This window comes from Archocentrus centrarchus, chromosome 22, assembly GCF_007364275.1.
Source record: "Archocentrus centrarchus isolate MPI-CPG fArcCen1 chromosome 22, fArcCen1, whole genome shotgun sequence".
Lineage (NCBI taxonomy): Eukaryota > Metazoa > Chordata > Actinopteri > Cichliformes > Cichlidae > Archocentrus > Archocentrus centrarchus.
In genome coordinates this window covers 4,338,407-4,356,979 of record NC_044367.1, presented here as the reverse complement: position 1 = coordinate 4,356,979, position 18,573 = coordinate 4,338,407, and the positions used below count along the sequence as shown (strand labels likewise).

At 43.2% G+C, this 18,573-nt stretch overlaps 1 protein-coding gene across 1 annotated transcript; it reads left to right on the top strand.

Annotated features, from left to right (window-relative positions):
- Positions 1 to 390: 390 nt before the first annotated feature.
- LOC115773028 (uncharacterized) lies at positions 391 to 2,516 on the top strand. The gene is made up of 2 exons (XM_030719523.1): positions 391 to 1,804; positions 2,149 to 2,516. The coding sequence occupies exons 1-2, from the start codon at positions 422 to 424 to the stop codon at positions 2,188 to 2,190; spliced, it is 1,425 nt and encodes a 474-aa protein (XP_030575383.1). The 5' UTR covers positions 391 to 421; the 3' UTR covers positions 2,191 to 2,516.
- The last annotated feature ends 16,057 nt before the right edge of the window (positions 2,517 to 18,573 follow it).

The window sequence follows — 18,573 nt, the reverse complement described above, 5'->3', positions numbered from 1 at the left end:
CATCTGTGTGGTTTGTTGGAGAGGAGTTAACCAGCTGTCGACCCTGGCAAGGCGTTGGGGCAGGACAGTACAGTAAAACGACGTCTTCTGGCGGGTTGATCTTCGCAACTGGAGGACAGAACGACACCGTGTGAGTGACGGACCTGACAGAATCACAGTAACGTGATTGTCTTTTCAAGCAAGTACGATTAAAATCAGCGTCAAGATGTCGGAAAAAGCTTCGACCACACGATCCATAAAAACCAGATCAGACGCAGCCTGCTCATCTAAAAGGTCTTCAAGCTCCTCTGCTAGGAAGTTAGCTGCTGCTCAGGCGCGGGCAGAAGCAGAGGCTGCAAGGACTGAAGTGGCATTTGCTGCAAAAGAGAATGAACTGAAATTAAAGCAAGCAGAACTGGAATTAGAAAATAAGCGTTTGGAAATGACATTGAATAGAGTCCGCCTCGAAAAACAAGCTGCAGCTACAGCGGCCAAAGCAGACGTCCTAGAGGCAGCTGTGCAAGAAGAATTCAAGCAGGTTTTCAGCGACATTGATGTGCCAACCGAGAATTCAAAGGTACGCACAAAGGACTATGTTGAGGGAGCAGATAAATACTCTCCAGCAGAGCTATTAGAAAGCACTCCCGCCAGCATCCCAGACATTCAGACCCCTGAATATGCCCATCCCATTGCCTCTTACCACACCGCGAGTGAATTACCCCATCAGCAGAACCACATAATGCCACAATCACAGCACACTGACTATGTGCCTAAAACGACACCTCGCCCTGAAATAATGCAGAAGCCTTTAGGAAATGACTACAGTGACACTGCATATAACCAACCATTAGACAATTCCCACTTACTACCCAGTGTTGCTCACCAACAAAGAAGCCCTGTACATGCTCAGTTTGATGAAAACAGAGGAATATCAGACCTTGTCAGATTTATGGCCCGGCGTGAGCTTATCTCCACTGGGCTTGTGCAGTTTAATGACCGTCCTGAATGCTTTAGAGCTTGGAAAGCATCCTTTATGAATTCTATCAGAGACCTCAGCCTCTCAGCTAGTGAGCAGCTTGACCTTCTTGTAAAATGGTTAGGCAAGGACTCATCCGAACATGCTAGACGCATAAGAACTGTTCACGTGAATCACCCAGAACATGGACTCAGGGCTGTATGGAATCGGCTCAATGAGTACTATGGTGCACCTGAGGTAATTGAAAACTCCTTGTTCAAAAGGCTGGAAAGCTTTCCCAAAGTGCAGAACAAGAATGAGCTCAAACTAAGAGAGCTGGGGGACTTACTGATGGAAATACAGGCAGCAAAGGCTGATGGGGACCTGTTCGGCCTCAGTTATCTAGACACACCCCGCGGGATTAACCCTATTGTGCAGAAACTGCCATTCTACCTGCAAGAGAAGTGGCTCACATTAGGTTTTAATTATAAGGAACAACATAGGGTCACCTATCCCCCATTCAGCTTCTTTGTGAACTTTGTGTGCCTGCAGGCAAGGATGCGAAATGATCCTGGCTTCATGCTGGCAGCATCCAGCAACGAACAGTCTGGTTATCACAAGCCTGCATCAAAGTTAGAGAGCCAGAGGGCAGTAGCTGTTCTCAAGACAGGAGTGTCTCCTGATACCTCACTAACACCTTCTGACTCCCCATCTGCAAGTAAGTCCACCAGCAGAGAGGACCCAGCGAAACGTTGTCTCTTGCACAACAAGCCCCACCCTCTCCACAAATGCCGTGGATTTAGAGATAAGCCCATAGAGGAAAGAAAGGCACTCTTAAAGAAACATGGAGTGTGCTACAAGTGCTGCAAAGCCATACACTTGGCAAGAAACTGCAACGATGAGGTAAGCTGCACAGAATGTGGAAGCAATATGCATGTTGCAGCGCTACACCCTGGCCCAGCACTGAAAGGCAGCAGCTCAGAGAACCCTGCACCTGAGAATGGCGGGGAGACTCCTGTCTCGGCCACATGCACCAAGGTGTGTGGAAAGGACATCTCAGGCCGCTCCTGTTCGAAAATATGTCTGGTAAAGGTATACCCAGCCAACCACTCTTATGCTGCAGTCCGTATGTATGCCATCTTAGATGATCAAAGTAACCGATCACTTGTACGAACAGAGTTTTTCAGTATTTTCAATATTTCAGGACAGCCCTCACCATACTCCCTGAAAACATGTGCGGGAACAATAGAGACTGAAGGTAGACAGGCATGTGGCTTCATGGTGGAACCTGTGGATGGCAGCATTGTGCTGTCACTGCCACCATTGATTGAATGCAACGAAATCCCAAACAATCGGAGGGAAATTCCCTCACCCGAGGTCGCCTCCAGCCACACCCATTTGAGACATCTCGCAAAGCACATCCCCAATCTCGACCCACAAGCCCCCATTTTGCTGTTGTTGGGCAGGGACATAATCAGAGCCCACAAGGTGAGAAGACAGGTGAACGGCCCACACAATGCACCCTACGCCCAAAAACTGGATCTGGGTTGGGTGATTGTGGGTGATGTGTGTATTGGGGACATGCACAAGCCGCCGCGTGTCCACTCCTACTACACCAATGGGCTGAGAAACGGACGCCCTTCTCTCTTTCAGCCATGCCCAAACAGCTACACGGTGAAGGAGAGATACTGTGTCACTGAACCCTTCTCACACTTCATCCTGCATGGAGGCAGTCATGCAAAGGCAATACAGAACACTTTGGACAGTGATGCGTTTCAGACAACAAAGGATGATGACACAGAGGCACCGTCCATAGAGGACATGCAGTTTCTGAGCATCATGGACCATGGAGTCTACAAGGACGAGGGAAACAGCTGGGTGGCTCCTCTTCCTTTCAGAGCTCCCCGACCACGGCTGCCCAACAACCGTGCCCAGGCGCTGGAACGCCTCAATTCGCTGCAGCGCTCATTCAAAAGGAGACCTGAAATGAAACAGCAGTTCATTACGTTCATGGAAAGGATCTTTCAGAGCGGGCACGCGGAAGAAGCTCCCCTACTGAAACCCGGAGAGGAACACTGGTACCTACCGTGCTTTGGAGTTTATCACCCGAAAAAGCCTTCTCAGATAAGAGTCGTGTTTGACTCCAGCGCACAGCACAATGGCCTGTCTCTAAACCAAGTGCTCCTAACCGGACCAGATCTCAACAACAGCCTGGTGGGCGTTCTCCTTCGTTTTAGAAAAGAGAATGTCGCCTTCTCTGTGGACATACAGCAGATGTTCCACTGCTTCAAGGTCAGGCCCGAGGACCGCAACTTTCTCAGGTTCCTTTGGTTCAAGGACAATGACCCTGAGAAAGAGGTCACAGAATTCCGCATGAATGTTCATGTGTTTGGAAATAGCCCCTCCCCAGCTGTGGCTATTTACTGTCTCAGGCGTGCAGCTCTGGAAGGTCAGAGTAAATATGGAGAAGATGCACAGCGGTTTGTGGGCAGAGATTTTTATGTGGATGATGGACTGAAATCCCTACCTACAGCTGAACAGGTGATCAGTCTGCTTAAAAGGACTCAAAGCATGCTGGCAGGCTCCAATCTCAGACTCCACAAGCTAGCCTCGAACAACAAAGAGGTCATGCAGGCTTTCTCCTGTGAAGATCGTGCCACTGACTTAAAGGACCTCGACCTGGCTGCTGACAGTCTACCAGTGCAGAGGAGCCTTGGTCTACACTGGGACCTGGATTCAGACTGTTTCACTTACCGGGTGGAGGATGAGAGGAAGCCATTCACCCGACGGGGAGTCCTCTCCACAGTGAACAGCTTATATGACCCTCTTGGATTCGTCTCTCCTGTGACAATTCAAGGAAAGGCTCTGCTTCGCGAACTCGCCACCGACTCTCCTGATTGGGATGCTCCTCTGCCTGCAGAAAAGGAGAAATTGTGGGACAGCTGGAGAGATTCTCTTCAAGAACTGGAAAAATTAAGAATTCCCAGAGCCTACACCCGCATATCCTTGTCTGCAGCTGAACGAATTGAGCTCTGTGTCTTTTCAGACGCATCAGAAAGGGCAGTTGCTGCAGTTGCTTATTTAAGAACTGTAGGTGCAGATGGTCAATGCCGTACAGGACTGATCGCAAGCAAAGCGAGACTCGCGCCACGCCCAGAACACACCATACCCCGTTTGGAGCTGTGTGGAGCAGTCATGGCAGTGAATCTGGCTGAAGCCATCATGTCTGAAATCGACATCAAATTTGATGCAGTCACATTCTACACAGACAGCAGAATTGTACTCGGGTACATTTTCAATGAGAAAAGAAGATTCTATGTGTACGTGAGCAACCGAGTTCAGCGCATCAGGCGAAGCACACTGCCACAACAGTGGAGGTATGTAGACACTCAACACAATCCTGCAGACATTGCAACACGGTCGGTTCCAGCAAACCGCCTGAAAGACACAATGTGGTTTACTGGACCAGCATTCTTGTCTCAGCCTGTTGACATGCTGCCTGTTGAACAGTCCTTTGAACTCTCACAGCCAGAACGAGATCCTGAAATCCGGCCGCAAGTGACCACACTGTCTACGACAGTGTTCAAAACTCTTGGTTCACAGCGTTTCAGTCGCTTTTCACGCTGGAGTTCTCTCACAAGGGCTGTTGGTGTGCTGATTCACATCCTTCAGGGTTTCAGGAAAGACAAGAATAGTGAACAGTGTCAGGGATGGCATCTTTGCTGCACACCTGCAACAGTGGATGTTCTCAACCAGAGCACAACAGTCATCATTAGAACAGTCCAGCAGGAGACCTTTGAGAGAGAACTAGAGTGCCTCTCATCCAACACAAACATTCCAAAGGGCAGTCTTCTCTGGTCCTTGGATCCCTTTCTTGACCAAGCAGGCTCGCTGAGAGTCGGAGGACGTCTCACAGCTGCCAATCTAGAACCCAGTGAGAAGAGACCGCTGATCTTGCCTGGAGGTCACCATGTAGCCACCCTCATTGTGCGTCACTTTCATGAACAGTCACAACACCAAGGACGCCACTTTACTGAGGGCGCCATCCGATCTGCTGGCTATTGGATACTGGGTGCCAAAAGAGTCGTAAACAAAGTAATTTTTGAATGCTTTGTCTGCCGCAAACTCAGAGGAAAATGTGAATTTCAAAAGATGGCTGACCTGCCACCCGACAGACTCAGCACTGAGCCACCTTTTACTAATGTTGGCATGGACGTGTTCGGGCCCTGGGCTGTTGCTGCACGTCGCACAAGGGGAGGACACGCTGAGAGCAAGAGGTGGGCAGTTCTCTTTACTTGCTTATCTGTCAGAGCCATTCACATCGAGGTCATCGAGTCTTTAGATTCATCCAGCTTCATTAATGCACTCAGAAGGTTCCAGGCCATACGGGGGCCAGTGAAACACCTACGCTCAGACAGGGGCACAAATTTCATCTGCGCCTCCAAAGACCTCAAAATCCCTTCAAATGCTGATGAAAAGACACTGGAGAGATTCCTCTCTGAGCAGGGCTGCAGTTGGACCTTCAATGCCCCACACTCCTCTCATATGGGAGGGGTGTGGGAAAGAATGATCGGTGTCACACGCCGCATCTTGGATTCAATGCTCATGCAAATAAGATCTAAGCTCACACACGAGGTGCTCACAACCCTTTTGGCTGAGGTCACAGCCATTGTGAATAACCGCCCACTTGTGCCTGTGTCTACTGACCCAACAGATCCTTTTATCCTCACACCCGCATCACTGCTGACTCAAAAGGTAGGCCCCTGCCCACCTCCAGCTGGCGAGTTTGACCACAAGGACTTACACAAGCAGCAGTGGCGCAGAGTTCAAAGCCTGTCTAACACTTTCTGGGACAGGTGGCGCAAGCAGTACCTGGCGACACTACAGCCCCGCAGGAAGTGGTCATCCGACCACCCCAATCTCAAAGAAGGAAGTGTAGTGCTTCTCAAGGACATTCACTGCAAAAGGAATGACTGGCCTCTTGGCATCATCACAGAGGTGTACCCCAGCAAAGATGGACGAGTACGCAAGGTTCAGCTGAGAATCGTCAGGAAGGACGGAACCAAACTGCTTCTCAGACCTGTTAATGAACTGGTCCTGCTGATTTCCCCAGATTAATAAGTGTGCAATGTTTCAAGTGTTAAGTAAAGAGAAGGTTTCTTAAGGTTAAATGAATGCATAACTGAGCCTATTTTGATGTTTAGGATAACGTAGGTAAAGGAAAGAAAAGTGTGAAACCCCCTGGGTATCAGGCGGGGAGTGTTCTGTTTGATGTTGTCTTCCTGTTGTCTTTGCTGAGAAATTTGGTGTTTATAAGTTTTTCATGTTCCTTTGCTGCCATCTACTGGGGAACAAGGGTAGTGTTTTTATGCTTGCGGCATCGACTGATGACGTCATGAGCAGTGGACATTGTTTGTGCGGGAAAACAAGCTTGATGCGCGATTTCTGTCTGTTGAGTTTCAAGTCAGCCCTTGAAGGCATCGTCGGTATGATGTATTAATTATATGCATATAAAACAAGATAAATGTTAATCCACCTAGTTTAGAGCCCTGCTAACCTTTAGTAGAGTTCTATATTTGTTATTTGTTGGTTAAGCTAATCTAGCTTCTAAGCTATTTTCTATAGCACTGTCAAATCGCCCTCTGAATGGAAATGTATTTTGTTTCACAGTTTTACCCTACTTCAACTTACCATAAAGAGTTAACTGGAACCTGTCATCTGTGTGGTTTGTTGGAGAGGAGTTAACCAGCTGTCGACCCTGGCAAGGCGTTGGGGCAGGACAGTACAGAGTTGCTCAAAAACATTCTGACTTTCTGAAAATCAGAAAGTAAATCACTGCGATAATGTCCAACGCTGCAAACATGCAGCAACTGAATGTCTAAGCTGACACAGAAGGAGAACGGGACCTCATAAACTGTGCAAAATGAAACTTGATACCAGGATTTAAATGCTAACATTATTTTGATCGAGCAGCAGAGCATTTACAGTCAGAGTCTGGCTTTGCTTGCCTTCAGTGAAGTGACATGAGCAACTGTTTTGGCTGAGGGATCAAGTAAGGGGTGTGTGTGTGTGGGGGGTGGGGGGGGGTGGGGGGGTACATAAGGCGGGTAGAGTGAGTTACAGTCTGGGGCAGCTGGAGCAACATGGGGAAAAGAAAAGTCAATGATACTCAATGTAAGACATCTGTACAAGTTTTTTATGAAACTGCAAAAATTGTTAAAAGCTTTAATTAAAAATCAACCATCTCAGTTTTCTCTATCAAGATTTGAGCACATAAAGAACAAGAGAGAAAAGATAGATATCTTATGGATATTTTCTTGTGTCCATCCACTTCTTCCACGTATCTAATTCAGGTTCACGGTGGGTAGGCAAGCAAGGGAAGCAGTGCTTTTTATTTGTGTTCTGTCATAAGGCTTCACGCTCGCCTGTTTACATCCATCCTTTGTATCACTGCCATGTTGCGGTTGCAGCTAGCTATTGTTTCTTTAACGCAGCTTGACACCGGAGCCACTGAAATCTGTCCGTGCCCCGTTAACAATGACTGGAGCTTGTCAAGCTGAGAGGCCAGCAGCTTGCAGCTGGTTATATGCACACATGTATTGCAGATAAACCTCTGGTCTTTAATGGGAGACCAGTGTGCTAGACAAGCGGCTCTGCTTTCACTGCTCTGAGATCAGTTACAAGCTGCATTTAGGGCAGAAACACAGCTAACATGACCAAGTAAACAAGCACTCATTTATTATTATAACAGATACGTTTTCTTGTGCTAACTATTTAATTAGATTCAATTTTATTTATATAGCACCAAATCATAACAAACAGTCCCATCAAGGCACTTTGTATTGTGGGTAAAGGCGCTATAATAATACAGAGAAAACCCAACCGTCAAAACGACCCCCTATGAGCAGCATTTGGTGACCATGGGAAGGAAAAACTCCCTTTTAACAGGAAGAAACCTTCAGCAGAACCAGGATCAGGGAGGGGCAGTCATCTGCTGTGAGTGGTTGGGGCTGAGTGGAGCGAGAAGACATGCTGTGGAAGAGAGCCAGAGATTAATAATAACTAATGATTAAGCACAGAGTGAAGTATAAACAAAGTAAATAAGGTGAACAAAAAGAAACAGTGCATTATGGGAACCCCCCAGCGGCCTAGGCCTATAGCAGCATAACTAGGGGATGGTTCAGGGTCACCTGATCCAGTTATAACTATAAGCTTTATCATAAAGGATATTTTAAGCCTAATCTTAAAAATAGAGAGGGTGTCTGTCTCCTGAATCCAAGCTGGGAGCTGGTTCCACAGAAGAGGGGCCTGAAAGCTGAAGGCTCTGCCTCCCATTCTACTCTTAAGTATCCTAGGAACCACAAGTAAGCCAGCAGTCTGAGAGCGAAGTGCTCTATTGGGGTGATATGGTACTATGAGGTCTTTGAGATAAGATGGGGCCTGATTATTCAAGACCTTGTATGTGATGAGAAGGATTTTAATTTCTATTCTAGATTTAACAGGGAGCCAATGAAGAGAAGCCAATATGGGAGAAATCTGCTCTCTCTTTCTAGTCCCTGTCAGTACTCTAGCTGCAGCATTTTGGATCAGCTGAAGACTTTTCAGGGAGCTTTTAGGACAGCCTGATAATAATGAATTACAATAGTCCAGCCTAGAAGTAATAAATGCATGAATTAGCTTTTCAGCATCACTCTGAGAAAGGATGTTTCTACTTTTAGAAATATTACACAAATGCAAAAAAGCAGTCCTACATATTTGTTTAATATGTGCATTGAAGGACATATCCTGGTCAAAAATGACTCCAAGATTTCTCACAGTGTTACTGGAGGCCAAAGTAATGCCATCCAGAGTAAGTATCTGGTTAGACACCATGTTTCTAAGATTTGTGGGCCAAGTACAAGAATTTCAGTTTTATCTGAATTTAGAAGCAGGAAATTAGAGGTCATCCAGGCCTTAATATCTTTAAGACATTCCTGCAGTTTAACTAATTGATGTGTGTCATCTGGCTTCATTGATAGGTAAAGCTGAGTATCATCTGCATAACAATGAAAATTTATGCAAGGCTTTCTGATAATGCTGCCTAAAGGAAGCATGTATATTGTAAATAGAATTCAAATAACTACTAAGCTAACTAAGCTAACTAAAAAATTATAAAATTCTACAGCCAGGAAAGAGGACTGAGATGTAAAGATTACAGGTTCTTTTATTTTTTAAATCAGACAGTATCACTAATTACCTTACTGAGAAGTTCAAGTTAATGTTTCATGTTAGCAGTGGGCTATTACTCATGTACAGTATTTTAAGAGATCCGCCAAGACTATAGTATGCAATGCAGGACCCTATTATTTTGCATCCATTATTAAATGCATCCATGTGTAAATATCCATGTATAAATTAACAAAAATTTAAAAATATTTATACGTGGATAATGTAAAAATATCCATGTATCCATGAATGGATGAATTGTCAAATTGTATTACTTCTATAGCTATATAACACACACAAACAACACACAATGCTATGCCTTCTAATAATACTGCCTAAGGGAAGCATGTATACTGTAAATAGAATTGGTCCCAGTGCAGAACCCTGTGGACCTCCATAATTAACCAGAGATTGTTTCATTTTCATGAAAAAATAGGAGTCTGTTAGATAGATCTGATGTAAACCTACAGCATGCTCTAGTCTCTGAAATAAAATATTATGGTGAACAGTATCAAAAGCTGCACTGAGGTCTAACAGGACAATCACAGAGATGAGTCCATTGTCAGGGGCCATAAGAAGATCATTTGTGACCTTCACTATTGCTGTTTCTGCACTGTGATGAATTCTGAAGCCTGACTGAAACTCTTAACAAACCATTTCTTTGCAGATGATCAGTTAGCTGTTTTATAACTACTCTTTCAAGAAGAAGGTTGGAGATTGGGTCCAGTGATGGCTGTTTAAGAAATGATATAATTCTGGACATCTTGAAAGCCTGTGGTATGTAGACAGTTAATAAAGATAGATTGATCACATTTAAGATTAATGATTAATGGTAGGACTTCTTTAAGCAGTCTTGTAGGAATGGGGTCTAATAGACACGTTGATGGTTTGGAGGAAGTAACTAATGAAGTTATTTGTGACAGATATTTTGGCCTCATTGCCATCCAGTTTGTAGCTGTTATTAAACCTTGCGGTTCCAGAGTAGCACCTGGAACCGCAAGTTAGGCCTACAGCAGCCCCTTGTTCCTCTGAGTGGCACCCTCAACATTCATTTCAATAGAACAAAACAAGATGAAAACACATACATTTTCAACATGTCTTTTAATCTCAATGCCAATATCAGTCGTTGGTTCCAAAACAACTTAATGAGCCTTTCCAAAATGAGCGCTTATACTTGTAGCTTTGCATGTCATGTCAGTGTGTAATGTGGCTCTGTAAGTAGCGCAAGTCACCTACTAAGTGAAAGGTTGGTGGTTCAATCCCCGGCTTCTCCAGTCTGCATGCCAAAGAGCATTGGCAAAATACTGAAGTGCTTGTATGAATCGGTGTGAATGAGGCATGTTGTATAAAAATGCTTTGTGTGCTCAGTGCAGTACAGTAGAAAAGGACCATATAAGAACCAGTCTATTTATTTAATGTTTAAAGTTTTCCCATGTCATCTAATGCTATTTAGTCCCTATGGACTTTTCAGAAATCTGAGAAAATCCATGTTTACGTATTTCTTCAGGAAAAAAACAAAACAAAAAAACATCAAAAAAACTTCCAAATGAGAAGGTGGTGAGAAGCTTGAATGACAGCACTTGATATTGATTGCTCAAAATATTTGAGGCAATCCTCAAGTTGCACTGTGGGATGAGAATGTTCCAGATGCTGTTGATCACCTTGGGTTGATCACTTTTATCTTGAGTAAACAATTTAACTAACAGAAATCAACATGTTTCTGTTTCTTCATGTTCCTTGACATTCCTGTTGTATCTCTGGTTTAAACTTAGAAAATTCATTTGGTTTAGCTGACTGATATTAACTTCTGCTTACTGCATTTCTATATTCAGCCAGTGTCATTACAGTTTCCTGAATCCTAGTATTCAGCAGCTGTACAGTAACAACCTCAGGTTCCTCATTTTGCCTTCGAAGAAGTGTTAGTTGTAATATGCATAGAAACAATTTTGCATTTCCCGGAGGAAGAGAAGGTGTCGAAGTTGCGTGTAAGCAATGGTGATGATTTAGCAGGGCTGCGTTGTGGTGTGGGTGAGCTGTTAGCTGGGAGAGGCCAGGATGGGAAGTCTGGGAAAATCTTAATGACAGACTAGTGGGGAGACGAGACACAGAGCCATACCCATGAATCACATGGTAATTAATGACCAGGTTCCCATGGTCGGTGCTTGTTTGATGGTAAAACAAAAGCTATCTGCTGGACCACGCAAGCATTATTTACACACACATTAGACAGATTAAGATTGGAGGAGGTGGGGGGTAAGGTTAAAGAGAGACATTTGCATGGTGATTGTGATAAAAGGAAGGTAGTAACAAAGTGGAGCCAAGATGGACTGGCGCTTAATGAGGGAGTGCGGGACCAGCTGGCTGCAGAATGAAGGGGACGGCCAAAGGTCCTGCTAATGATAGCCTCGACCTCTCCAAACTACAGCAGGTCTCACAGAGAAGCAATAAAGCAGACCTCCCTACATGAAGATGTTAATGTCTGGAAAACTCTGCAAGTCTTTTTTGTGGACTGAGACACCTCTTACTCACCTTCTCAATAATGAGTCACAGAGTCAGTTTCTCACAGGGTGAGAATGAGGTAATAAAAATAGAGAAGTGGCCATAACAGTGCAAAAATGGTGGGGAAACCCAGACTTTATTATAAATGTCTGATACTGTTTTTCCAATGGTTCAAATACAAACAGACCTGCACTAATAATGGTCTAAATGAGGTTTTTACATAAAATCTTTTGGATGTTACATCACTGCCAACACACTACTTTGCAACTGAAAAAAAAAAAAAAATCAAATACCTACAAAACTACTGACATTCAGACCCACATTTAATTTGTGTTTAGTGCTGCTACAAAATATAAATGCCAACCAAAAAAATAAAATACCTGTTAGATGTCAGTAGAAGAACAGTTTATTTTTATTTTATATATGTTGTGAATATTTTGTTCTTTTGCTTTTTATTGGATTCCCTTGGTCATTTAAGAACTATTGAAACACATACTCCTTATCATTTGTCACTGTGGTGTGTGTGTGTGTGAGAGATTAAATTTGGTGATTATTTAGTGTTATTGTGAAGGGCACCAGCAGAACAGGAAGTGCATTATTTTGAAATGAAGGAAGTAATCCCTGTAAAATTGTTGCTAGCTTTAGCGATGCTATGAAGGCTATGTGCAAATCTCAGTTATTATCATCATTTAAGTCTCCACTTTGCATTGGTTTCCTGTGTTTCATGCTTGAAATTTGATGACAAAATATGAAAACATGCCAGGTTTATACAAGCTGATTTTTTTTCATACTAGAATTCCATTACACTCTTTTCTTGCATGTTATTAATTTTTGGATACTGTCTCACATAGTTTGTGCTTCATCATGTTTTTTTTCTCTTCATCTCTCTGTGCTTATCCATCTTCTTTTTTACCTCATCTCCCAACTACTTGTGCAGGAGAGGGTTGCTGATTCTGGTTCTGCAGGAGGGCGCATAGGAAACAGTGTGATGCCTAAATAAATCCAAAAAAGTATGTGATAAATACATCAGTGTGTCTGTTTAATGAGCCAGTAAAATATTTTCAAGCCAAAATACAAGATCATGTAATGCATTATAAAACTTGTCAACATCATAATTGACATTTATTGCGCTGTAATTTATTATCTGCACTACAAACACGTTTGTAGTTAATAATATCTACAACAATTACTTGCGCAGCCTCTTGGTAACCCGCAAATGTCAGAATCTCCTCAGTCTTACTCACCACACTGTATACAAACACAATCTCCACCTTTCACAATAAAAGCCACCCATGAACAGCACATGAAAACACTTCACAGTGTATAATGCAAAACAGTCTCTTAACGACGCAGCTCAATTAAAGGAGTCAGTTCAAAGGGAAGGAAGTGTATGCTGTAGTGACAGCAAGCGGGCGAGCTGTCAGCCGCATAGCGGGCGGGTGGGGCCGGCTGGGCGTGAGCAGGAAGTCCTGACAGGCGTGAGAACGGGAAGCTGAAAGGCCAACTGAAGTTTAGCTCTTGGATGACTACATACACACAAATACGCATACACACACACACACACACACACACGCACAGGCATTCTCACGCTTTAGCAGCAATGCTAATCATGCTGCTGCTAAGTTTAGTGAGTGGTGATGTTATATTATTGTGTACTTAGTATAAAGGTGCTTTACACCACTTTACACAATACATGCATTCTGAATATAAAGCATGCTCACAATAATACCACACACTTATTTTACCCTTTCATGCAAACACCATGTGTACGCACACACAGAACCACAGCTGAGCTGATGCAGAGTATAATTATGAGTTTACACGTTGACTCTGGGATGGCGCGTGTTAGGATATAAGCCTATTTGACACTTACGTGAAATAAATGTAAACATCTGTGGTTTAAGTTCCTTAAAATCTGCTAAAATCAACCCTTGGACCTACAGTAGATATTTGTGTCATTAATTGGTTCCCTTTCAGTAGATTTTAAAGCAAAGTCATATTCACAAGCAATCTGCTTTTCAAGCTACAAGTCCTGCTATTCGTGCTTGAGGAGTAAAATGTCCACACAGCAGCTCTAAGGCAGCACCAACTTAACTTCACCCACACACGGCCCACAGGTGAGTGTGAGCTGCAAGAGCGTGAGCTTCAACACTTGATGAAATCTGAGAGGATTAGTGGGTGGAATTTTCCTTTAAGAGAAGTTTCCACCCACGGCGGCGCTCTTGTCACATCCCACAGCCTCACGCTGTTTCTCTCTGGGCCGCACAATCAGCTGTAAGAGCCTGGACACTTCACACAACAACGAGATGGAGCTATTTTGAGCCGGCGTCAGAGGGGAGATCTGTGGAAAATGTGTATCGTGTGTGTGTGTGTGTGTGTGTGTGTGTGTGTGTGTGTGTGTGTGTGTGTGTGTGTGTGTGTGTGTCACAAGGAGGATAATGTGGAGCAAGTGTGTGTGTTTACACACATGTTTGCATACATGGGTGTGTATGAGCATGTGTGTGTGTGAATGCATATGTCATGTGTGAGCCTACATGCAAGGACTGGTGTGATTATGTGTGCAGGTTTAAACAACGCCATAAAAGAGGAGCTTTTTTAAATTATTGCAGTAAAATGTTTTTGTTTTTCTTATTGTTTTTGTATGAACAATAAGTGGCACCACAGACACAACTCTATAGCAACATACTGATTAACTTTTTTTCCCCTATGGATTCCATGCCATTTTTGTCATGTTTTTTTTAATAAGGGTTTTAATTTTGTTTTCCTGTACTCAGTACTTACAGTCTACTCCAGTTTTTTCTAAGTGTGACTCAACTTGACTTTTACGCAGCTGTTGTTTTTCTTTCACTTTGAATCCACCTCATATCAACCTGTAACCTTCACTGAAAAATGGAAATACACACGTTTACAGTCTGGTTTAGGTCTCTAAAGCTAAATATTCCCATGTGTGAATTTTGTTAACAACCTTAATTGTTCAAAGTGAATTATGATCTAACTGTTCTATAATTAAGGACATTGCTGCTTTGACTGGCAGGTGGAGGCTGACATGGTTGGTAGCTATCTACTAGAATTTAGCTAAGTTTTAAAAGGTGTAGGTATCTTTGAGTTTTACTTCTATTTTCTTTTCATTGCAATTGTGACAAATTATATTGCTTTCTAGTGTTTGTATCACTGCCACAAGGTGTCTTCGGGACCACCAAAACTATAGCCAAAGTTCCACCGAAAACTCTTTCATGTTCAGTTAAACTACAGGAAACAGCAGTACATCTTGTACTGTTTCCAGTTCATGGTTTGATCTGTTCCTGTTCCATTGTTGTACCCATATCTCGGCTGTCACAATATAACATGGTGGCTTGTGAGTATTGAAAAGTTATTTATATCTTAAGAGTTCTATTTGTTAACTTCTCCCTCCGAAATAAATAGACCCCCCCCCCCCCCCCCCCCCACACACACACACACACACACACGGGTACTAATAAACTTTTCAGGAAGGAAGAGGAAAATCTGGGCAGATGTGAAGTTTATGATACAGAGTGTTGGCAGTAAAGATGAATAGCTGACACGTTAAGGCGGGTCAGCAAGTGCTAACATGTTCACTGTAGCAACTAACCAGACACTCAACTGGACTTTCTGTTGAGTGTCAGCCAAGTCAGCCCTGACTGCTGATGTTCCCTGCTGTTATGAACTGCAGACTGGTGGCCTCACAACCAGCAGGAAGGCAACAAGAGCAATGGACTGCAACCGAGAATAACAAAAAATGGTTGCCATGATGCTCCTAAACACACTTATGTGTGTGGGTTTGCATGATTATCTGCTCCTGTGAGTGTATCTCCCCCTGTGTACGTGGCTGTTTCCAGGTGTTATTGAAAACCCTGCCTGTGTACTGGGAATAGCACGCATTTGTGCATTACTGCACCATTTGCAGCCAAACAAGCGCTGAATTGCTCTCGTCATGCATTGAGTGAGCTGAAGGAACAAACAACCACAACCAGCTGGTCCAACATGTCCTAATAAGAGTGGCTGACTGGCAGAACATCCTCTTCACCCTGCCGCAGATTAGATTACACTCCTTCAAGGCTCCTGACTTTGCCTGCTACGGCCTCCTCGGCTGATTATTCTGTCTACTACTGCGACTGCTGTCACAAACTTCCCACAGTCTGTAAACAAAACAAAAAAAGCATCAAATATTCACTTTCTACATGCTTGAAAGAAAGTTCTGAAAAGCTTATAGCTTGGTAATGACTAGGAGATGACTGCTTGGATTCACAATAATGAAAGTGGATACCAGCAGTCACATGAAAAGAATGTGTTAAAGCATCCATCCAAACTTTATCATGTGTTATATAAAGTCCTAGTGAGCCCATTGATCAATATGCTCAAGGTCTAGACTCTAGACGCTGGTCAGAGAGCTTCATCAGTGAACACCTCGAGAAGGACAAGGTGGAGATGGGGAGGAGGTGAACTGCACAAATGAGTCTGAAAAGCAGAATTACAAATTAGCAATGAGCTTTAAGGAATTAGTAACTGAGTCGCTTAAGATTGATTGGCTCGCTGAAGGCCGGCGTGAAGAAGATTGGATAAGAGTGACAGAATTGAGTTTGACAGTGTTGGAAAGTGGAAGCGATGAAGTGAAGGGAACAGCCAGGAATGCAAGACGTGAGAGCAAAATCTTCCTTATTGAATTTACACAAAAGCTTCATTAGGCACGCACCAATGCCAGTGTCAGGTGTGAGGCTCGATGCTCTGCTTCTATGTTTGAAACCACCCAACTTCACCAAGAAATTGTCTCAAATACAATTTTTATAGGAACATTATAGTAATCTATAATGGGAAATGACTATTGTTTGCCCCCCCCCATTACACAGGCAAATCTAAAGAAGTATCATTGCCATCTTCATCAGTTTTCATCTCTGATATTAAATTTGGCTCGACAAAGCAGTCAAGCAAAAAAATAGAAGACATTCTGATAATTGCAGATTTCCTTTAGCAATGAAAAGAGAACTGCTGGCTGAGTAAAAGCAGCCAGGTGAAAAATCGCTAATGAGATTCATTCTATGAAACTGTTGCACAAAATAGCACATTTTTCCTAATTCAGATCTGGCAATCAGCCAATCACTGGAGAGCATTAAATACTCTGGACATCCATTTGTTATCACATCTCTGAGACAGGGAATGGAAATAGTGATTGTTGAACTTGGTGTGCAGTTAAACTGAGGGCAGCTTCAGTGACCCTTTTTCTGCACACCAAAAGAAAACTTTATGTTTTGGTATAGAAAAAGCTATTGATACCAGTGTGTGCAACAATTTGTTTTGTTTGCATCTTTTTTTATAAATGCTGTGTTTTAACAGTAAAGATTCTATCAGATCTCTGTTGATTTCTAATTACTGTATCTGTGCTCTGGAGAAACCAAACATGTTGGAACTCATTTATGCATAAATTATTATGCTGGCATAGGTTTTTTGCTGTTTTGTTTGTTGTTTTTGCCCCCCGCCCCCAACCATTCCACAAATACACATAACAACATAGTAAAACCACAGGTGTACCAGCAGTGAGCATTTGATACTCAAAAGGTAGTTTTTTTTATCACTCATTTAATATTGCTTCCCCCCTGAGCATTTGAAGCTAAACTGATCTAAATAAATACCGATGAGCCCTTGAAGCAAGATCCTGAACTTAAAGTGGCTGCAGCACTGCCAGGTGTGAGTGGGTGTAATTGTACGTACATACCAAAGATGTTTTTAGTGGTTTACTTGAAACTGGCTGTTAACTCTTTTAAGTCAGTTAGACAGGTGAGAGTACTCTAATCAAGACTGACATTCTAAAGAATGCTAATAAAGAGTTCATAAGACCGACTGTACCGAGGTCATCAGGTCGTCATATGTTCTCCCAGATTGGTGTTTGATAGGCCAGGAGCCATAATGAACGAGTAGCTAGTGAAGTTGTTTGACAGTTGTTTCACAATGTTGTATTTTTTGGAGCCAGAAGTGACCGTATTTGAACAAAAGTGTGGAATACCTAGTTATCAGCTAATGCTAGTAAGTACAGTTACCAAGCTGATTCCACAGTGGACAGGTACATGCAGTTAGGGCAATGCACTACTACTAATACCACTCCAGGAACACACACACACACACACACACACACACACACACACACACACACGCACACACACACACACACACACACACAGTCTTCGTGTTAAAGTAGGCTAACCTTTTTTACATTTGATGAAATTGTAACATCCTGATTTGGCAAAGCAAATGTGATTCTGTGCCAAAACGGTATCAGGCCTTCCTTTTCATTTAATCCTGACTGAAAGGAATGAGAAACTGTGCGATCAAGAACGTTAATTGACATAACTAGCTTTCAAATGTCACAGCTTTGAACTGACTGAAATTAGTATCATCAATTACCCCACGTGCTCATGACTGACTCACAGAAGATTTAAAACATCAAAAGTCTTGTAGTAATGGAAGCAAAGAGCCAGGAATAAAAACATTTATGCCATTCTTACATAGTCTTTACTTCATCCTTCAACAGTCGCTGCTTTATTCAAAACTACCTCAGGAGAGCATAAACACATTGACCCCCTTATCCTGCTGCTGACTACCACCCAGGTCTAGAGGACAGTGGACGCATGTTGTGTCTCAGGAGGGTGGTCTTCGGGGGGATGGAGCTCGGACGTTTGTTGATGTGCTGCTGACAGTGTGTTCAGGATAGAAGCAGCTGGGAATGCAGAGCCAGTGCTTTTCTGTGTCTCGCTAATCAGGCCTGTCCTGTTGTCGCTGCCAGCCGCGACCACCTCTTGTCTCCCTCACAGCTGTACTTTGATAAAAGAAAAAGATACATTTTGTACAAGTGATAAAAAAAAAAGTGTATTCATTATTATACTTACACTCTAAATGTGACAATATGCCTTAACCAACTCTGCTCA